Source organism: Alosa alosa, chromosome 15, assembly GCF_017589495.1.
Source record: "Alosa alosa isolate M-15738 ecotype Scorff River chromosome 15, AALO_Geno_1.1, whole genome shotgun sequence".
NCBI lineage: Eukaryota > Metazoa > Chordata > Actinopteri > Clupeiformes > Clupeidae > Alosa > Alosa alosa.
Window position 1 is genome coordinate 18,386,408 of NC_063203.1, and position 22,688 is coordinate 18,409,095.

Genomic DNA, 22,688 nt, shown 5'->3' on the forward strand with positions numbered 1-22,688 from the left:
TACTAACATTGTCCATTTTGGCCAAGCAGCTCTTATAATATGATCAATATAGGCTATTATGCTATTTTATGCTAATTAGCTCAATTACACAAATTGCCCAACATATGCATATTAGCATCCGGCAGTTTCTGCATGCTGGGAACCCATACTATATATTTCCATCATAAAACTTTGGTGTACTCAACATTTCCGGGTCCACAATGGGGCTCTATGGGCTGTCCACCGGACTAATATATGAGGCACTGTAGGAATTTTTCATGATTCCATTTAAGTTAGTTAAAATCATAGTGATGGACCAGGCAAGTGTACTTTTTCTAAGTTGATGTTATATTTCATTTCAGACCTGTGAAATAAATGCATACTTTGCTTTACATTAAATCAAATGAAGTGTGTAGCTATTTACTTACTTGGGGGATGCATTGTTTCAGGACATACCCAGACTTCAATATTGGTTCTCTTAGATAAGATCAATAACCACTATTTCCATCTCCACACCTTGTTACCATAAAGCAATTTGGTTTTATGGTTTTGTAAATAAAAACCAAAGTCTTACAGGACTAATAGGAAATGTGACATTATAGAATGCATTTATCACAATGACATTATGTGGGATCCAAAATGTCAGCCAGGAGGGTTTTGACCAAGCTCCTTAAACCTTTTGCCAAGTTAAACTGTAAGAATGCATGACCATGCAGACACTACAAATATACATTTTATTAATGTATTTTACAAAACTACTTTACAAACTTACATGGCATTTATATCTAGAGTACAGAGCCAATACAGACATTAAGGAGGTGTTCATTAAAAGGCCTTGTAGAGTGCTCTGGAAAAATGTCCCAGTGATTACTATAGAGCGGATAGGACTGACTTCCTGCAGTTACCTTACCCAGATTTAAATCTTAAATTGATATGCATTTAGGACCTCTTCAAATGTTGGCCCAGTACAATTACAGAAATAAGCGTGAAATGGTCATCTTGTTGGTGTCAACAGGCTCAAAATGTACCAATGCTTTGCATGATTCAGTTTCTCACCACAAAAAACAACAAATTCAGAAACAACTGGAATGGAATTTTTGTTTTGTTCCCATACAGTCTCTTGTACATGCACACAGATGATATCAGAACAACGCAGAGTGGTTCCTCAGTAGTGGTAGACCTTTATCTGATTACTCTCATCCAGACCCAGTTGGACGAGTCCACCGAGGGAGGACGGAGGCCTATAACGGGTAAACAAGGGTCTGCCCAGCTTTGTTGAGGAAAAAAAAAAAAACATTTACAGAACTTAAACGTACAAAAACTGAATGCAGTCAGACATATGGGAAGATTCCATTTGACAAAAATGGTAGTTTTTCACTAGCCTGGTAATACCAGACTCACTACTTCATTTCACTCTGCGAAGAGAGTCTGGTCACTTAAGATAGGAAATGTTTCCAACTCTAGTATAGACCTCTGAAGTTTGCCTACAAAAAAGCTGCCATCTTTGAGATTCGGTATCTGGCGATTTTTTCCTATGGGAAAATAACATGGGGATTTTGAATTATCGCACCTGTTAAACTCTCGCGGGGATGAAAAAGTCTGGAATGCAGACGCTTTCCTGTACACACTTTTGTCCTCTGCCTTTGAGTGGATACTGTGATCTCCGGTACGTGAAGGTGGCACACTTACATTTTTGCTACCCTAGAGCTAACTCGCCAACTAACTTAAAGGATAATTCCGGTGTGATTTTGACCTAAAGTGTGTTGAAACATGATACCGAGTGTGAATGTATGTCTCATAGCTCACCTCGGCTTGTCCCCTGCACTCAGAAATCTGGCGCTAGTTAGCCAATGCTACCAACACAGTGTTTCGTATGGAAGCAACTGAATCCATGCATTTCCACTGAATTATTTTTGGAATCTGATCCCTTATCATACCTGTTAGTTCGTTCTCGTCGCTCGACTTATCGTGACTAAGGAATTTTACCGTTCGACGCCATCTTGAATTTAAAGTACTGTCTGTATAAATCGTCTTGTAAATAATCTACAAGTTCTCTATGTCTCGTTTTAAATGTCAAGGCCCTCGGAAGTCTACCAATGAAGTATGGAGCTACTTTGAGCCTCGTAAATTGTGTAAAACTGTGATTTATTTGCATAGCTAGGCCGATGCCCGAGGCACCACAACGAAACACTGTGTTGGTAGCATTGGCTAACTAGCGCCAGATTTCTGAGTGCAGGGGACAAGCCGAGGTGAGCTATGAGACATACGTTTTCACTCGGTATCATGTTTCAACACACTTTAGGTCAATATAACACCGGAATTCTCCTTTAGTGGCAAGTTGCATCGCACATTAGCTCTAGGGTAGCAAAAATCAAAGTGTGCCGCCTTCACGTACCGGAGATCACAGTGTCCACTCGAAGGCAGAGGACAAAAGTGTGTAGAGCAAAATGTTTGCATTTCCGATTTCTTCGTCCCTGCAAGTTTAACAGGTGTGATAACTCCAAATCCCCATGTTATTTTCCCACAGGAAAAATCTCAAGATTCTGGATCTCCTTATATGAGCAAAGATGGTAGCTTTTTTGTAGGCGAACTTCAGAGGTCTATTGTAAAAGGTATAGACTGCATTTGCGAGCTTTGAAATCATTGGTCCAGCCTAACCAATCACATTGATCAGGGATTTCCAACAATACTTCCTACTTCGCCTAACCTGTACAAACTGATAAAAAACAGCCTTGGCAAACAAGAGAGAATGTAAACCTATCTTTCCTGTACATACATTTATACATTCTTCCGACTGCAATTTGTTTTTATGTTTGTAGGCGTTGCTACTTCCATTTATCACAGCCATTTTCGATTTCAAAACTGTAGTGTCATTCCCGGTCATAGCTGATTGGCCCGTAACCCTTTGTGCCCGATGGAAATGTTTGTGTATTGTTGTGTGCTAAGCTACTAGTACTGTATTCTCAAAGAAAGTTCTAGGTGGGTGTGGCCAGGGTAGTTTTTCACAACCACCTCAAGGCTGAGTTTAAACAGCAGTGCTAAAGCTGTCAACTTTGTGGTACAAATAAATTATGATCAGTTATGATTATGACATGATTAGTGATAAATTATGGGCTAAATATGCTAAACCTATCCATTGAAGGGGTTGGAAAGGATACATGCCAGGATCTTTCCTGCGTGTTTCAAGCCATCTCTTGTTGCACTCAATCAGGCTTTGCAACTGCTGGTCATCCATCTCTGTGGACTTTGTAGACAACATACTCTGCACCTGCTCACTGACAAACAAACCAACAAACATGTACAAAGTTACTAAATAGAGTCATACACAGAGTTTTTCCTTTTACATTTACACTAGAAGAGATACACTTGGGTGGGTGTGAAACAACAAAGGGGGATATTCTCTTCTCCAGAACGTCAAAAGAACAATTATAATCATCTAGCAGATTTATTTAGGCAAGTTCCAAATGATAATTATGAGCACTGTGACAGAGGGCCCCAATCTCAGAAGTAGAAACAGAATATCAAAACACCTACCTTGCTGTAGGAAACCCTGAGAGGTTGTAATTGCCTATCATTGAATAACCTCCACGGACGTTCATGGGAAGCCCTATGACAAAGAATCTTAAGTCAGCTATGCACCTAGGTATGGCATCTGAGAAGATCAAACCATCTGATGATGCCAGAAATGTTAAAAGGCACCACAAAAGACAATTCCATTTATAAACTGTAATTGAGTGTCAATACTACAGCTGTCTTACCCAACTTACCAGAAGATAATTTGTTGGAGGCAACTGAATCCTCACGTTCCTTCTGGAAAATGAAGCTGTTGCCAGCCCTGCCTAGGTTACTGGTGCCAGTCCTGGCAGAGGCCCAAGGCCATCTGGATGCAGACAGCAGGCCAGAGGAGAGGGCCTGTTCCTGAGATAAAGGCACTGATAGGGGTTGGTAGGAGGCCTGAACATTCGGTAAGAGTGGAGCTTTCTTTTGAGACAGAGAACCCAGAGCCTCTAGGACCGTGTTGAGCTGCTCAGAGATGTGCTGCAGGGAGTCAGCTAAATGCTGCACTTTGGCTGGGACAGTTGGATGGACATCTAAATGGAAACATAGAGGTTTATAGACCCTTTCAACAATAAAAACAAAAACAATGCTTGAACGTTCTATTTGGTTCCCAATCTACTTCCTCTGTATTAAGATAACATATGGAATGTTAAAACGTAAACCTTGTTGGGCCAACTATGATGCTGATAATGGAACTCTCTTGAAAGGGTCTATACATTAAGGTAAAAGCTTACACAATAAGGTAAAGGAAAAAAAAAATAGAAAGTACATAGATGCTAAAGTAAACACTGACATTGGAATGAAGTACTACTAACCTGTCCCTTCATGGCCATCGACACTGCTCATGTCTGAGTCTGTGACAACAAATGTGACTTTCCTATCCACATCATGTCTGTACGTGTCATTGTATGAAAACTGAAAAGAGTTGTGAAGAGCAGAGCAACTTGAAATGGACTGGAAACCTAGACAGTAACACTGACTACATAACGTATAAACACTCAGCAATCTTCAGCAAACTTCTTCAGAACCGGGTTCAAACATGTTACAATACACACCATAAATATATTCTTATTTGTCATGACATTGACAGATGGAAGAATAAAGTTGGGCACACCTCATCCACCAATGAGCTCTCCAAGTGGGTGAGTCTCTCTGCTTTCTTCTCTAGAAGACTCTGTCCCTTCTGCACAGTAGCCCTCAGCTGCTCGAGATGATTCGCCTCCTTGACAGAGAAGAGGAGGGGGCAAACACAGACCGCATGGGTGTGAGAGAGACCTCACAATGCATATGGTGGTGCAAAGACCATTGATAAGCCCCAAACAGTCTCTCTGATCCATATGCGCTGCCTACCTGCTGGAGGTTCTTTAGCAGCTCCTGGTTGGCCCCCTCTCTGACGGGGCCTTGGAAACAGCTCGAGCGGGCAGCCATCAGGACTGCCTGCCTCTCACTCAAGCTACCGCTCTGCTGCTCCAGAAAGTTCCGGGCCCTCTGCAGCGACATGCCTTCTGACGATATGTAGTACCTCAGACTGAGAGACAATTTATCATGAGCAATTATGCAGTCACATACCGGTACTCGGAACAGATCACACTGGAACACCTACTCACCCCTCCATACTCTCGCTGCTTTTGGGGAGTGGAGGGGTGGAGGATGCCTTCGGGGGCTCCAGGTCCTCCACGTGTAACGACTGCTCATCACTGGGAAGTGAGGAAGACTCCCGGTCCTTCTTTCTCGTTTCTTTACCCTTGGTGTTGACCTTTGTTTGCCTTTGTTCTGACCTGGAGGAAGAGACTCTCTTCTCTGTCTGCTCCAGGTCGCTAAACACGCATGTCAGAGAAACAAACATTTGAATCATCAGTCCTAGTTTGTGTAACTGACTATCATTCAAAGTTTTTATCAACTATCAAGGTTCGTTATTGTTTGGTCAAACTGTGTTGCCGATTGTGTCATCATATGGTGAGTACAAGCGTGAACTGTGTTGTGAAGATGTCTTGTTGGCAATGGTGTGTTTTAAGGGTGTCGCTACCTGACACGGCGGCTCAGCTGGTCACAGCGCTCCTGCAGCAGTTCCAGCTTCTTCTCCAGCTTCTCCCGCTCGGCCTTCATGGCCTGGTTCTCCTCCTTCAGGCGCTCCTTCTCCTGCCTCTCCAGTTGGGCCTCCTCTCTGGCACGGTCCCTCTCAAGTGTCACTTTCTCAAGATCCTCATGAAGCCCCTCGATCTGTGGCAAAAGGAAAAGCCTAAACATGCAGCAATGATGGGGTAGCTCAACAAACATACTATATATACACACACACACACACACACACACACACACACAGTTCTCTCAGTACCTCATTTTCTTTGAGTCCTAGTTGGTGTCTTCTCTTTTGGATCTCTGATGTCTGTGAGAAACAATGGAAATTACTTTATGAATGAAGTCATTACAAAAACGTCAAACAAATTCAAAGTCAAAAGATAAAAAAATACTCCATACAAATTGGTAAAAAGAAAATACAATTAGCAAAAAATAAATACAATACACAGTACACAAAATGACCAACAACAACATCTGATTTTAGATTGGATTGTTTAAGATAAATAGTACCTGACTAAAGAGCATGGCTTCCTGAGTCTTCAGATCTTTGGCACGTATGTCCAGTTGTAGCTCTAGTTCCTTAATCTCTTCCTCCTGAAGAGCATGAATGAGAATCATGGCATTTCTCTTGAGATTTCTAATGTGTTTTGGGGCTCATTATAATGTTACTCAAAACACACATTGAACATTGAGGGCCTTAATTTAAATTGTAAAAAGTCAATGTTTGAGCAAAGTTTCTCATGCATAAACAATAGCTTCTGTGTGATATGTGGGAGCACCAAGCTGACTCATCAGCGTATGTGCTTAAGGTCTTGCCCATGGCGTTAAGTTAGAAAATAGGTTTTGCCTAGTTTATGAATAAGCTTTAGTTAGTGTAATTTCCCAACTATTAGCCATGGCTTATACCGTACATTGATTTTGCGAAATTTCTTCAGCTATGAGGTTAATACACGGGGGCAGTTAGTATAGTATTAATATGGTTTTGTTTTTTTAACTTGCATAAAACACTTTCCTGCGGCTTATACACCATGCAGCTAATACACAGGAAATTACTGTAGACTTCAGACTTTCTTCATCATTCAAATTAGGTGTATCTGTGTGGTGAGTGCTGTCTGCTGGTTTAGTGGCTACCGACCTTCTTGGAGTACGCTTGACGTGTCCTCTGGACCTGCTTATCCAGCTGGGTTTTGAGTTGCTCGAGTTGCAGGTTGTGTGAGGACAACAGACGATCCCTCTCTCCTTGCAGGGTGGTCCGCAAATGCTCCCTCTGACTGCTCTCCTACACAGACACATAAACAATACAAACAACATACCCAAACTTTAATTTAAGAGATAGGTGCTCTTGAGCAGAGGTGAAAAAAAAAAATCACTGAGAAAGCTAATCCTTACTGTGTATGATTATTCAATTAATTTTAGCCTTAGCCAAAAGAGGCTGAAGCCAATTATAATGGTGCTCCAGGCGACGTTGGGTAACGTAATTTCTGTTGACCTTCAAACCAAACAGAGCTAGCTGGCCCCTCCCTCCCGTGCAACTGAAATTTTACTTAACGTGCATCTCGTCAGTGATTGTTTTCATTATGTATTATTTTAGGAGCCTGGTCTGACCACAGAGACTGCGTTTTTTACAGTGTATTCCGGAGACAGGCAGCTAGTGGATGGTGAGGAGATGTTTCAACTTAGAAACCGCGTAACATTGCTTAGCCTTACCTTTAAAAATAGAACTGTTCATTAAATGGTCAGTAAAGATCCATATTTCATAACCAACTGCAACAAAAGTCAGTACACTTTTCATTCCATTAATTTTTTTACATCTGCCTGCCTTTATTTTCAGATTCAATCTTCCTGTGTGCAGTGTGGATGATACCAGTCCTCTGATGCCAAAAATCTATGTACAGGTACTGTTATTCATTAGCCTGACGTAGCCAGACTTAATTTTATTCAGAATTTGAGCGTTGCACTGCATCATTGGGACGTGATTATGGGGCGTGTTTCAACCGATACAAGGGGAAAGATGCCTTTGCACACAATTGGGTAGACTCATCCAATCCTGTTGGGAGAACAGGCAAAAATAACAAATGAAATGACTAAATCACTGTTTTTTGTTCAGTTTTTTTAAGTTATTGCACTGTCCATATCTTGTACAACCGACGCAATAGCGAAATCTAAACGTCCAGCTTCTCTAGTGACAGCCTTTTTGTTGTAAACAAAATCAACAAAAGTGTGCTCAGGTGACGTGAATGACTAGGCACCATTTGTCTTTTATCGTATAAAGCCCGCCCAGACAATTTGATTGGTACGCCCAGCTTTCATACAGGGATAGAGGCTTCTCAATGGAACAAGTCCAGACCAAATTTCCTGACCTCGCATAGTCAATTCGGGCTGGCTTCCAAGCTATTTATTAATAGATTATTCTTTTCAGCTACTCTTTGTTGGTGGGATTTTGTCGCTACAATGGTGTTCTATTGAATTTCAGTCTGGGAACATGTATAGCCAGGTGACAGCTCAGTTAAAAACGTGCATGGTTTTTGTTGGGTTTCTTTCTGTTGGAAAAAGTGCTCTCCAACCATGCCTTGTGAGAATAGCAGCATATAGTAACGTCTCCCTGACATCTTGGAAATCACACATCTGTGTCCGCACATTCCTACCTTTATCTCTAAGTTAGTATTATGACGTCACTGTGGTAGTCACTATGGTTGGTTGTATCAGTTCTATGAACAATGTTCTTTGCCAGTGTTTTATCAGTTGCAGTTGTATGCCCTTCTATGAACAATGGTTCTCTTAATGCAGCTCCTTGAGTGTGGCCAGAGGCGCTTACCTACCTAGTTTCCAAGGCGAGGCTGCGTAAATAGCTAATAATCTATGGTGTCATTTCTCGAGGATTGCCATTGCACCTTCAGTCAATGGTAGTATGGCTCTTCCTTTACTTGCATTCTTCTGCTGCCACTCTAATTTAGCTTATGTTCAGCAGTCTGCTGATGTTCTTTTACCCTCTATCTGAACGAACACACTCTCACTATTGCAATCTAATTGTTCATGCATGATTCATTGGTGATTTGACGTTCACAGGTTATTTGTGACCTTGTTCATGAAGTTCACTGGTAATCAGACCTGTAGTCAGGTTTGCTGCAGAAATCAAGGTAAACTGACTTCAGTTATGTCGAGTTTGTACTTTTCAATGTGGTCAACCAAACCTTCCAATTATGCATAAGATGAAATACTTAAGTTAAACATAAAACAATGGTTTGTTGTATACTGTAGACGTGGGCATGAAAAACCGCATCAAATGAAAAGCTAGTGTCACTGCCGTAATTGTTCAATAGACAATCTAGGATTTTCACTTACTGTAGACAAGCACATCTCGGTGCTCAGTGATATAAGATTTAGGGATTAGTACAGCATGAAGAATAAATCACACAAGACAACACGCATCATGCAGATCTATTGTCTATCTGGATTTACTTGTAATTAGCCCAGAACCTAGCCTGGCTAACGTCAGACCTGATCTCATTGAGATGGGGTCTGGGAACTAGACATTCATTTTCTCGTATTTGAAACGTGGTTTACGAATGCCTAGAGCCGTTTATTGGGTGCTACGAATGTATATCAAATGCGTTTGTACGTAGCTCATAACGGCGTCGGTGTGTCGTCATCATCTTGCTGCCCTCCCTCCGTTCTGTGATTGGTTCCTTCGTTGAGGTGAAAACGAAGTCCATAGAATCCAGGCTGCCTAGCAGCGTGAATTAAATCGCGCGCATAAGGCAGCATGGGAAAACCCAGGCTACCCAGAACCATTGTTGAAGCACACACATTTTCCTAAACTTGTCGCAGAGGGAAGGCGGACACACCTGCTCCACATGCTCCAGCCTGATGTCCTCCAGCTTCTGACGCTGCTCCTCTTTGAACTGCTCCACTTTCCGGTTGTGGTCCCGCTGAAGCTCATCCCTGATCTCCAGCAGTACGTCTCCAAGCTGCACACACATGCCAACGTGTACAGGGAAAAGTAGAGTGAGCAGACCTTCATGTATGAGGTGTAGTTTTTTTGCGTGCAAAGGCTTCTTTATAATGATCACTGTACAAAATGGAATTTCTGTATAAATGAATTTCATGATCTACATTGTGAAGGAACATTTCTGATGGGTCTAACCTCGGTCCGATACTCTGTCAACTGTTGCTTTGAGCTGCTCGGTACCTCCCTTAGCATCTCGTCGGTCTTCACCTGCAAAGACATGCCTCACTCAGACGTTTGTCCATGCATTGCGCATACACAACTACACAACCTGCCTTCGATCCAGGGCTTAAAGCAATGAACATTTCTGTGCCTGAAGCTATCAGACATCTATGAGGACGTCATATATACTGTAGTCTAATTGCGTACCGACTCACGCCTGAATTCAGGCACAATGCCTAAAAAAACTTTAAGCCCTGCTTCGACCACATCCACCAACACTGACCTCCAGCTTCAGCGAGGCCAGAGCCTCCTCGTTCTTCTTCTGCAGCAGCCTCTTCTCCTGCATGAGCTCCAGCTCCGACTCCTCCTGCAGTCGCTGGAGCTCCCGCCTCTTCTGGGCCTCCAGACGTTCACGCTCTGCTCTCCTCTCCTCCTCCAGAGCCCTCTGCAGCTCTCTCAGCTTGGCCTCATTCTCCTCTCTGGACAAATGACATGTAATGGCGTAATTACTCATATGAACTTAGCTTATCTGACTTGTGCATATCTCGGAAAATTGTGATTGCTTGACACAGTTGTGATTGCTTGACACAGTTGTCATACCGAAATTACACTTGAGTTCACCTACTGATTTCCAATCCTCTACACCAGCGGTTCTCAAACTTTTTTTCCCGCGTACCACTACCTACATACTGACTCGGCTCGCGTACCTCCACCAGCCGACACATAAAAACGTAACACATTCTATTAACGCATTCCAGGCATCATGTTTAATTAGCCGCCCTACATGATTGCAAATAACAAAATCAAAATGTGTAACTGGTCTATGAGTTCTCACACTAAAAAAACACCTTTCCGACATTGCCTTTTCTCGCGTTCCCACTATTGGAAGCCCGCGTACCACCGGTGGAACATGTACCACAGTTTGGGAATCCGTGCTCTACACTACCTCCTTCCTGTTTGGACTACCATACATCCTCTCTCTCTCTCCTCGACTGCACCACAGCGGCCAGTGGTTAATTGTACTGACAAACTCTTCTGGTCTGATGCCAACAGCATGCTCAGATAGGACAGTTCTACGACATGAAATAGTGCATAAAAGCTTGCCAGTGTCTGAAAGGATGTAGGGATGTATACTGACATGAGCAGACGCTGCTGGATTTCTCTCTCCCTCTGAGCGCTCTCCCTGAGCTGCTGGAGCTGCTGGGCCGACTCAGCTCTCAGCCTGGCCTCCTCTTCTCTCCTGTTCGAGTCCAGCTGCAGCCTCAGGGCTCTGGAAAAAACAACAACAACAACAACACAGAATCACTTAAAGATTCCAGCACCTAATGCCAGTGTCTATAGAATAAAATGGCACAGGAAAACACATGCTATTGAAGCAGTAAAACTAGCACTAAAAGCCGAGCGCTCTATTCACACACCTGAGGTTGGCCTCGTTCTCCTCCTTCAGTCGTCGTTCCTCCTCTTTCAGTCGGCGTTCCTCCTCTTCTTCATCGATTTGCCTTGCATCCTCTTTGAGAAACGTTAACCTCTGCTTGTCTTGGTAACTCCACGGTCTTCCATAAGTGATGTCCTCTACAAGTTTCGTCCTTTCGACCCTCTGCCTTGTTTGCTCTGCTACCTGAGTGCTTGTCTCCTCTATCTCACTATTCAACTCCTCTTCTCTTGTTTTTAACTTTTCTTTTTCTTTTAAAATGTCTGTTCTCTGTTTCATTATATCAACTTCCATCTTTTTCAACTTCACTTCCCCTACCTTCACCATCCCTTTTCTCTCCTCCCCCAGTTTTTTCTCTGGAATCTTTAGCTCCACCTCCTCCTCTTCATCTTCCATCACTTCCCACTCCTCATCCTCCTCATCCCCTTCCAACTCAACCTCTAACTCCTCATCTTCTTCTTCCTCTTCCTGTTCTTTACTTTGTTCCTCTTCCTCTGATTTTTGTCTCTCCCCCTTTCTGCTCATCCTTTCATCTACCGACCCTCTGCTCTTCTGCATGTCTGCTTCATTCTGCTCCTCGTGTTGGTCCTCGTCTGATGAGGCGTGGGAGCTCCGCACCAGTCCTCTCCTGGGCGCTGCCACTGGAGAGGCACCCAGCTTTCTCATCCCGGAGCTTCGGCCCTCCTCTCCTAAAGTGCTGTGTTTCATGTGAGTTGAGGAGGCCTGGGACACGTCTGGAGAACTGGCACACAACTGCAGCCTCTGCTCAGCCAGGAAGCTGTCTCCATCTAAACCAAGTAGATACCTGTGCATCAAAACAATACAGAACATCACTCTTGTGACTGAAATTGTTGAGAGAATTGCTTTAAAACTTAAACTGTTTACCATGTTGTAATGAAAGGGTAAGGCTGAAATGAATCCCATTTCTCTGTTTTACCCCTTCCCCTTCATCTTACCCCTAGAAACCGAGTGGCAAGACATACAGTATGGGTGAAAATATTCCCCTTGGAAATGAGACACCACTTAAGTCTTGTCTCACAAAATGACACACAAAAAGATAATAAGCCATTATTATTACCTTTTCCTCTTTCATAACAGGCAGGTCTAGAACCTGTACTACATACAGTATATCTGTAACTAGAAGAAGCACTATATTATATTGAGGGCAGCATATTACGGAAATGCATAAAACCAAGTACTTTCCATTTCCATTTTCATAAATCATCATCATCATGATGGAAATGACACACAAATAAGCTAAACTTCATAGCATCCTGACCACCAGAAATCCCATAATGTTTTTGACCAACCTCTCTGTGAACTTCCCCCTTTCTCTCTGCTCTTCTCTTTGTTCTCTCCCTTTGGTCTCCCTGCTCTCGTCATCCTCATTCTTTTCTCTCTAGAATAAAAACACAACGTGAAATAGCGAGCACAGCATTTATTTATTTTTTTTAAAAGGGCATTTCAATATATATATAAAAACTTGCTACATCAAAACTGCATTTATTGCTGGATGCATCAAAATTCCATTTGTGCATATTATTTGATAAGACTAATTGATTTCTGAACAGTACTTTACAACACAGGCATACCTTGACATCATCAGTGGGTGATAAGGTTTTGCGTTTTTTGCCACTGGCTGCTGTATCCTGTAAAGTAAATACTCTGTTATGGTGCTGCCTCTCCATCTCTTTAGCCCACCCCACACTACTAAACATGCAGAGGACAAGTCCATCTCTACTCTAGCAAATGAGCTCTACCCACACTAACACAGAGACACACTGAAGCCAGGCCAGCAGAAAGGCAAGGAAGCCTATGAGACAGGCGAAGGGGTTGCAGAATGAAACTATAGCATATGGACCTGCACTTCTCAATCCAATCCAATCCAATCTACAAGTGCTAAGCTTCACTGCACCGATATGCATCACCTTAGGACTTCCTATCTTACATCTGAATAGGTTATCCAATTAAAGAACTACTAGAGTTTTGAGGCACTTGCCTCTTCCTTTCTAAAATTCTAAACTGATGGATTGGAGAGTTCAAGTACAGACCTTTGAAAGAAGTCTAAAGCGTCTGGGGCAGGAGTGCAAGCTGAAATGCAAAACTATCTGGAGCCCTACTGGGTGTGTCACAATCCGCAAGCTTCAGACGAGGCCTAAGAGCAAGCCAGGAGAGGCATGCGTGGGGAAAGGGAAAGTGGAGAGGGAGCAGAGCCAATTAACACATGACCCCTACCTCACAGGGCAAAATAGTTCGCTGCACCGTAAGCAATTTCCCCATGCGTTCCATCCGCGGAAGCGACATGAACGGGATTTCTCTCTGTCCACCTCCAACCACTGATCTGGCTCTTTCTTCTCCCTCACAGAGGACCTCAACAGCTTCTTCTTTGCTCACAGATGCATGGCTTTTCTCTGAGTCTTCGTCCCTGGGTGTAAGTGCAGGGCTTTTGGGGGTTGCCCTACCCTTCCCTAGGGGTTTGCCACTTATGAGCCTCTCACTTTCTTTGAGGAGGCTTTCTTTGCCTTGGCTATCTTTCCCTTGTTCACTACAATCACCATCTTCTACTTGCTCTCTTTTAACACAAATCTCTAATATCTCCTCATCACTATCTGACTCCTTGGGTTCTGTTTTAACACACTGCTCTTCTGGTGCGATGCCCTGTTCTGTATCCTTTATTACATCATCCTCTTCGCTTTCTTTAACATTTTCTCCAATTCTGTCCTTTTCTTCCTCTTCTTCTTCGTCTTTTACCTGGCCCCGTTCTATTTCCACAACCTCACTTTCCTCTTCCTGTTCAATGACTTTAGCTTCCTCTGAGCTTTGTACAAATCTATGCATTGTATCCACCTCCTCTGTCCCACTTAATTCCTTCTCACTTAAGCTCATTTCCTGTTTTTCTACATACTTTTCGATTACTTTTTTTTTCTCACTCTCCTCTTCCTCCTCCTCATCTTCATATTCTACAGACATCTCCATAATGTCTTCCTCTTCCTCCTTTACCTCCTCCTCCTCCTCAACACAATCATCACTTTCTAATACCTTTTTGTCTTTTCCTTTCAAAACAACCTGCTCACTTTCACCTTTCTGTGAGATGTTCTCTGAAACACACCTCTCCAGAATATCACTCTCCTCACCACTCTTTTCTCCCCTTGAAATGTTTCTGTCGCTTATGACACATCTCTCCAGGATGTCACTGTCGTCTTCCTCACCATCCACACTACCAACGTCCGGTTTCATATCGGTCTCAAAATCCTCTTCATCATAAACCTCTTCACATAACTCAGCCCTCTGCTTTTCTGTTGTCTCCCTCGTGCCGCCTTCACCCTGTGAACAGTCCCTTAAACTGATATTATCCTCACTCTCCTCTGCTGCTTTCGGGGTTTCACTTCTCTCAACTGCATCCATCACTTCTTCAGCATCTTCTAGTGCACTCTCACTTTTGTGATGCCCAGAGTCATCATTTTGAACAACTTCTTCATTACCTTCAAATACCTCAACAACTTCTTCACTAGGTCCACTGTCCTTTCCATTTGCTTGTTCAGTGTCACTGGATCGCTGTTTTACCTCACTCCTCTCTGCAAAAACAGCAGCCCTCTCAACTTCGCTGGTGATACACTTCTCTATCATCTCACTGTCAAATTCGTCTTCTCTCTTGCTCTCTCCTTCTATACTTAGATAATATCTCTCAAGGCCTTTACTGCTGTCATGTTTCCCTCTGGAATATATAGCAACTACTTCGTCGCTCTCTTCCTCAACTCCTTTAGGTTCGTCCACACTTTCCTGAGCTCTCTTCAACATGTCACTATTATTCTCCTCTCCCCTTTTCTCCTCACAGTTCTCCCCATGACTCATCAGGCTTTCCTGGTCATCTTCTTTACACTCCTCCTCTTCCTCATGACTCATGAACTCTTCACCAGCTTGTTCTTCCTCTGGGATCTCCTCCTCCTCATCCTCAACCTTCTCTTGCCCGTCTCCATGATCTCTACTGCTGTGATCCCTGCTATCTCTCTGTGCAGGTGTGCTAATATGTGGGCCAGTTGTGAGGTCCTTCATTTTGCCATTTGATGGAAAGGAGGAGTGGGGAAGGAACCAGGACAGGAGAGGAAGGATGTGTAAGCGTGCAAAAACATGATCAATACCTTGTTATGTTTGGAGACAAGAGGAGTGACAAAGAAGAAGAAAGGTGGACAACAAACTAACAAGACGAAGGATTGTATGCACATGAGTTAATGGCACATTCCAAAAGTTAGGATCAGAGCACATGTTATAGTCCAGCAGACAAAAGCAACTTGACAAATATGACATCAAAATTTCAAACTTCTTGCTGTGCCGTTTCTAATGAATCCCAGAATCTGAAACACCTTTTTCTCTTTTTTTGTCTTTAAACCAGACAAGACTGGTTTATAGAAACCATTAATACTTTCATTCTTATTATTTGTCTGCTGGGGCTGGTTACACCAAGCGAGCAAGTCTATACAAACTCTCTGGGTGTTTATGTTACAAGATTATGCTCTGTGATGACACTGAACAGGCATGTAGCCAGATTCTATCTGAATGGTACCTCTTATCTTTAGACTCCCCAACCAGCTGGCACTTAGATGAAAGAGTAAGTAGCTAATGCAGCTATCCATCCATTAACTGACCTACATACATTGGACATCTATCATGATGCCTCACTTTCCCCTCACTTGGGTATGATTTATCTCATTGTTGACATAGGTGGCATTTAGAGGCTTTTGCATCTGAACCCTTCATATGTAACCTTAGATAATTGTGTATGGCATCTGCTGATTGCTGTCCTACGACTAGTGTTGTCCACAATTACCTTTTTTGTCTACAAGTAGCAAAGTTTCCCATAGCTGCTGATAGCTAACAACTCTATGTTATTGCCATGGAATTCATGTGGACACACACTGCTACAACAGGCCTCACCCAAACCAAAAGCATTAGGTGAGATGGTGTAATGGGTGTCCTGTCTAACTCATGGTTGTAGCTACAACCTTTTCAGAAGTTATGACCATGTTAGTTTGGCCCATTGATGTAACCAGCTCCTGGAATATAAAGATACTTTAAAGATAGGCCAAATTTACACAAGAGTGAGGAGAGGATAGTGAAACAATGTTGAAGGACCAGAGAGAGCTGTAACGGTAAAGTAATGATAGTATGGAGACGTTAAATAAAAAGGGAAAGGTCCACAGGTTAGGTTTCCATCTACAGCCAGACAACAACATGCCAGGTACAAAGACACAAAACAAACAAAAGGTAAGCATGTTAACTGTCACAGTCGAGATTGTTTAAAAAGGTTTCTTGGAAATAGATACATGTACTTTATGTATGTTTTTGGACATGTGATAAAGTAGGCTACATGGATAGCCCAGTAAATAGTGTAAATAGTAAATAGTGACAAAAAGACATAGATAGAATATAAGCTATTGAATACCTGAGAGCCAGGCTCTGGGCTGTGGTCCCTTACTAGATCTTGTAGCTCTGGTTCAGTCAGCTCTTCAGGAGGAGCACTGAGACTAGCCTCGCTGTCCTAAAGCACAGAGGGGAGTCAAGAAAAAAATCAGGAATGTGAATCTTATTCTAGAACTGGACAGAGCATATATTTTAATATTAGGGGTGAACATCTGCCTAATGTTTTATATTGTAAGTAGTGCGTGTAAGAGAGGTTTTTCACCTATGTCAGCATTATTCAAATTCAATCATTTATTTTTTCAAGTTAATTCAACTTAAAACGTAAAATATTAACTTGGTGTTGTCTTATAGTCTTAAGGAGAGTACATGGAGGAAATGTTACCTCATACTGAAAGCTTTTCCCCAGGGCATCCAAATCAAAATGCAGATTGCGCATCAGTGGGCTCTGGCCTGAAGGTCTCTGAAAAAAATAATAATTTTACATTCAAGACAAGACACCTTCAAGAAAGATGAGAAAATTTGAGAGTTGCTGGCCATTACAGCCGGTACGGTGCCAAAGTCATGAGGCAAATGCGTATAGCCAAAACTCTGTGCTCTCCCTCTCCGGTAAAGTTTTCATGCATATAGAGCTGCTGTTTCATATTCTCTTCGATTGTCCTATATGTTGCGCTCCACTCTTTCATCACTGCTACGGATGCGACCTAGCACATGCAGTAGCAACCATAGAATGTATAAATTAGGGTAGCAATGCACTGTGGCTGCTGTTTGTTCATCCATCATGCTGTATGTGGTAAACAAACAATGTGACAGCAGCCACATATATTGTGTGTCATACACCAACTTCTGCAATCTGGGTATTTACAACGAGTAGTGAGTATTACAACTCCACCCGTGGAATGTTGGCTTGTAAGCATTATATCTGAACACCCGACTTCGTTTGAAATCCATTCCTACTGTAATTGCAAGTACATTTTCCAGAGCTCAAGCGTGAAAAACGGCTAATGACTCCAGGAAGAGATATTTCGAGTACACCTTTTTTAGCTCATCTTGGTCTACATCTGGAAAAATTAAGATTATCAATGGACTGGCTGCTCCAGTTTTAAATCAGTTTGTAAAAACAAATCCACCCACTTACAGATCTACACATAACGCAGTAAAAGGAGACTGTGTAATTCAACTGAGAAAAAGTAGTTTTGGCAAATCTTCTTTTTCTATTAGAGCTGCACATGACTGGAACACAATACCATCCTATATTAGAGACATGAAAACATATGACATATTCAAATCCAATCTAAAGAAGTGGCTAATCAGCAACCAGACCTGTCAACACTGAACAAAACAAACACAATAACACACCGCAGTTTTTTTTTTTTAGGCACATCTGGCCTGTTAACATCGGCCCATGGACAACAGATGCAAAATAGCCATTTTGGCTAATTCTGGCGCATTTACATTTTTATATTTATTAATGTGCACTGTCCATGTCTAAATAAACCTTAAATAAAAATAAATATTCAAAAATAAAAAATAAAAAAAGAGTCCACTGTACATTTGAATATGACCGTCAAAATACGGCAGCCATGCCATGTATCAAGATAAAATACTGTATTTTGTATTTTGAAAAATTGAAAATTTCATACTCCATTGAAACATTTTCAATGCAGTATGAAATGTATCGGTACACTGGTGAGTTAATTAAGTAGACAATGTCTGACAGAAACAGACTTTCTACCTGACAAGCATTCCATAATCAAATATGCTGACCCCCCTGTTACTGACATCCCAATATAACCTTACGGTCATCCAAATAAAAGCTAGTTTTAAAGTAAGTCATGTTCAAATAACTTTTCATTAATGCCTCATAATGATATCCTAATTTACTTTCTTGATGTTCAGCAATAGATAAAAGAGCTGCTATGCTACAGATAAAAGAGTAATAGATAAAAGAGCTGCTATGCTACAGGAATTCGGTTATGTTCATATTTTGTTGCAAAAGATGCATATTTCATTTGTTTATCTTCTTTAGTGCGGATTTAAGTTAAGTTGTTTACATGAGATGAAGAGTTCGGTTCCAAAACGCTATATCTCCATTTTTGAAAACGTTAATAAGTCATTTTATTTAATTGTGTATTTCAGGTAATATTAATGAAACTGCTGTTGTGTTGTTTGGACTAAGTAAAGATAAATTACATTTAAAAAAAGATTCATTAAAATGGAGGATATAGCGTTTTGGAACCAAACTCTTCAGATATTCATGCTATTTCAACATCATTGTGTTATACAGGTAGCTTGACTGAGGCATTCAGATACTTAGCATCGCAACATCAATGTTAAAGAAAGAGAACTTTGATATTTAAGACTTCAAGATGAAAAACCATCAAAACCATCAATAAAATCCATACCAGAACCCAGACTTCTGGTGATCTTTACTGTTTCTCCCTGATTTATTTCTCAAATATAATTCTGCAACCTAATGACTTGTAGGACCAGTAAGGAACTTATGATCCCCATATATTTTTTTTGTTTTCATAAAAAGTACATATATTATCTGTTAAGATTCAATTATAGACCTGCCAACCTTGAAGATTTGTTTTGAGTACCTCAAGCCGAGAAAAAAAAAATGCTCACAGCCATAAAACAGCCATACACGCAAGATACATTTTGGATAGCGACCCATCTTTATGTCGCATATCTATCTAAATTTGATCCAGGGTGAAAATGTGAAACTGAATCTGAATTTACAGAAGCTTTATAACTTTGGCAATCTGTTTTAGAGCTTAATAATCCTGACCTATGCAAAATTGATGGGGACTGATGTGGATATGTTGTCCATTTACTTATCTCTATTCAATGTCTGGTCTATTATTACCTCTTTTCAATCCATTGTTATTAGATACTTCTTTTGTAAAGAAATACATCTATCCCTCATGTTATGCCAACATATTTAATTCAACTGAATATAGGCTACAGTAGGCAGAGGCTTATGGACATCTGCTGTTGTCAGTGTGCAAGCTATCCCTTAAAGGCACCCTTAACAAGATTTGCTCTCGGGGTCCCCCTCTGGTTGAGAAGCGCCATAATAAACAAAGTAAATATGCGTCTTTTGCAACAAAAGTATGAACATAACTCTACTCTATGTTATGTATAATATAGAGGGAATGCACCGACGGCAATCTGTAGAAAAATATTTTGCGTTCTGATATCGGAGATGGGGGGCAGTTTCCTGCCCGAAACAAGAAAGTTCCTAGGTTGGTCACCTCATCAAGACTCATTTAACCCACCGTTGGCCGAAAAAAAAAAAAAATAAAAAGAGGCTCACTTGTCACTTTTTCTCCTACTCTTACCCTCGCATGAAGTAGATCTGTGGGAGATTCTACGCTCCAGGGAGGTTTCCGGAGAAGTTGGATGTTTGTTCGTTTTTGCGTAGTTTTAAGTAAAAAATCGTACCGGCGTACTTTAATGGGAAAATGCGTGGTTGCTATGCAAACCGCGGACAGGTTGGCAGGTCTGCATTGTGCATTGACAGTTGTCTACTTCTTGAGTAAACCTGACAGATTATACACTGTACTCATACCTCCCTGTCTGAGGACTTCTCCTCCTCCTTAAAGCCAGGGCTGAGACGGGATATCTGCTCCAGTTGCTTCCCTTCCAACACACTAGACCCTAAACTGGACAAAGGGCCCTGTGGAACAAAAAACACCATTTGGAAACAAATAACAAAAAATCTTACCAAAATACACTATCCGATGATCTTCACATCTCACATGAAATGACAATGCAACACTCTATAAGCATTCATCTTTACCCCAAGAGAAGTCTTCAGGGGTTCCAGACCATCTGAAGAGAGGAGGGACCCACGAAGAGGCGGAATGGACGTGTCAGCTCCAAAACCCCGCAGAGGTGCCAGGGAACTCAGAGGCGCTGGCAAGGACCCAAGACCAGAGCTGAGGAGCTAAAAGTGTTTGAGAAGACATTACAATGTCTGCTGAGAAGTCTGCAGATGACTCTTTACTATTAATGAAAAATATTTTTTTTCAAATAAATGGACCTGCCACACTAACCATGCCACCCAAACTAACTCCTGGAGGGTTGAGTTCCTGTTCCTTCTTTTTCCCTTTCTTCTTCTCCTTGTCTTTCTTCTTCTTCTCTTTTTTCCCACCAGATGTAACTGCTGTCTTGGACGTGCGCGGCTGGGCCCGCTCGCGCTCCTGCAGCACTAACTGGCGGTACTGTTCATCACACGGGTGGTCCCAGGTGGACTGCCCAGAGGAGAAATTGAAGTAGTACACGTCTCCAGTGACATCCTGGCTGTAAGAGGAGAGAAAGAACATGTCGACTCACTATAAAGAGGAGAAATATGAAACAATTCTTTATCAGAGGCTAAATAATGCCAATGGAGATCATCACAATGGTGAAACTTGCACAAAAAGGGGATCATTAAAGTATCAGCTAACTGGAAACTGGCACACGGTGACACAGTAGATCATGCAAGATATTTCAAGATTCATCTTCATCTAACCATGGTTTCCACTCCGGAGGTAAAGGGGCCACAATCCCCTCTCTCGCCAACCAAAGCAACTCTGGTTCCTTAACAGGATCGATTCCAATTTCTCGTGCATACTCATGAATCTCTGTCGATGGGACAACACCGCAGGTTAATAGAAAGTAATTACATCCAAATAAAAATCTTTTTATTTTCTGAATTTAAAAATTCCAACAGCTACTCCAACTACTCAGATACCTAGTTACCTTACCTTGTTCGGAAGGGATATAGTTTTCATCATATTCCTCCTCAAGGATCAACTGATCTCCAATCTTCAGAGCAGCTGCAGTCATGGTGCCTGCACAGCAAATTGAAGATACATAGCTACAAACTCCAGAAATAGGTGAAATTCAGATCAACTATTTCAGAGGACAATTGAAAAGAAATTAGTTGGGAACAGAACACACAAATGCTAGTAATGTCAAAGGACCCTGTCATTATTATCTATCTATCTGTCTATCTATCTATTGTTGACAGCAGTTAACATTTGTGTCAACATGCCTGGCCTGCTATTGTCCCTACTATTCTAATGCACTGCGTTGCATGTGTTATACATATGTATGTGATGCTGAGCCCACCTTCTTTTGCTGTGGAACACGGAGTGATATATGAAAACAATAACTACTGGAGACATCTATCAATCAATCTATAAACGTCTTAAGGGATAAACTTAATCATTTTGCGAGTCTCAGTCATAGGCGTCATGTCCTCACATTCAATATCAAAGCAATTTTTGTGGAATGGTCTAATTTAGCTCACTCGAGCAGAAACCCTACAAAGTCAGAGGTCAAGTCGCCAGTAGGTTTGACGCTGTCACCTAGCAGCTTCTTTCATGTGTTGGTCAAAACAAACCAGCTCGTTCATGTTTAAACAAAAAGTTGAAAGCTATTAACGTTAGCTTCTGATTGCTAGTAACATCCGTGTGCCCATCATCTGCGGAGTAATTGTAACGAACAATCTTAAACACACCTTGTTAACACTGTGATTAGCTAGCAGCATTACCTAATAAGCTAATTTTCGTTACCTAAACCTCTGCCAATGGATAACCCTGAAGCTAACGGTAGCAAGTTAGCAACACGTTAGCAATTGTTAGCTGAGGTTAACCCTGCCGAGCAGGCAGTTTTACAAAGATAACGCCGGGTCCTTACTAGAAAAGTGGAGTCGCGGACGGTTTATAGTTTCGTTTTCATTTTGAGGTGCCACGTAATAAAAATGCAAAATGAAATACTACACAGAAACAATCATATTAATCCGTATAAAGAAAGTATGCTTCCGGTGTTCGCACATCCCCTTGGCAACCACATCAGTGCGAGGCGTTCTACACAGAGCTTCTTCAAAGTTGTTCAGCCAATCCCAACACTTTTCTTCTGTGAAGATCCCGCCCATGAGGTTCATCCTGAGTGCAGACAGCCAATTAAAAATGACCTTTTTTCTGCAGCGGGCAGAAGTGGTGAGCAAAACCAAAAATATTAGAAAACACAAATCAAGGAGGAAACGTCTAGCTAAATTAAAGT

The 22,688-nt window shown here is 41.8% G+C and overlaps 1 protein-coding gene across 3 annotated transcripts; it reads right to left on the minus strand.

Annotated features, from left to right (window-relative positions):
• Positions 1–694: 694 nt before the first annotated feature.
• LOC125308432 (centrosomal protein of 164 kDa-like) lies at positions 695–22,468 on the minus strand. Of its 3 annotated transcripts, none has more exons than XM_048264948.1 (28): positions 22,323–22,468; positions 21,386–21,472; positions 21,151–21,262; positions 20,693–20,939; positions 20,437–20,583; positions 20,206–20,313; positions 17,014–17,091; positions 16,654–16,749; positions 13,449–15,260; positions 12,806–12,862; positions 12,524–12,612; positions 11,200–12,018; positions 10,920–11,051; positions 10,065–10,260; positions 9,758–9,829; positions 9,459–9,581; positions 6,749–6,892; positions 6,124–6,207; positions 5,870–5,920; positions 5,564–5,757; positions 5,145–5,354; positions 4,888–5,065; positions 4,652–4,759; positions 4,353–4,452; positions 3,747–4,070; positions 3,514–3,586; positions 3,138–3,254; positions 695–1,241 (listed from the first exon to the last, which is right to left on the minus strand). In XM_048264948.1, exons 2-28 carry the CDS (start codon positions 21,465–21,467, stop codon positions 1,145–1,147), a joined length of 5,850 nt encoding a protein of 1,949 aa, XP_048120905.1. In that variant the 5' UTR covers positions 21,468–21,472; positions 22,323–22,468; the 3' UTR covers positions 695–1,144. The 3 variants fall into 3 exon arrangements, with proteins under 3 accessions (XP_048120905.1, XP_048120904.1, XP_048120907.1); XM_048264947.1 differs by having other exon boundaries at positions 3,738–4,070; XM_048264950.1 differs by lacking the exon at positions 13,449–15,260 and having other exon boundaries at positions 3,738–4,070.
• Between the last annotated feature and the right edge of the window lie 220 nt (positions 22,469–22,688).

Bases quoted from the DNA above. Each gene is read 5' to 3' on its own strand.
- LOC125308432 (XM_048264947.1), bottom strand. From the start codon at position 21,467: ATGACTGCAGCTGCTCTGAAGATTGGAGATCAGTTGATCCTTGAGGAG. The intron at 20,584-20,692 runs GTTAGTGTGGCA...AAACACTTTTAG, and splicing joins GAGTTAGTTTGGGTGGCATG to CTCCTCAGCTCTGGTCTTGG. The intron at 1,242-3,137 runs GTATCCTTTCCA...AAAGCTGGGCAG, and splicing joins CGCAGGAAAGATCCTGGCAT to ACCCTTGTTTACCCGTTATA.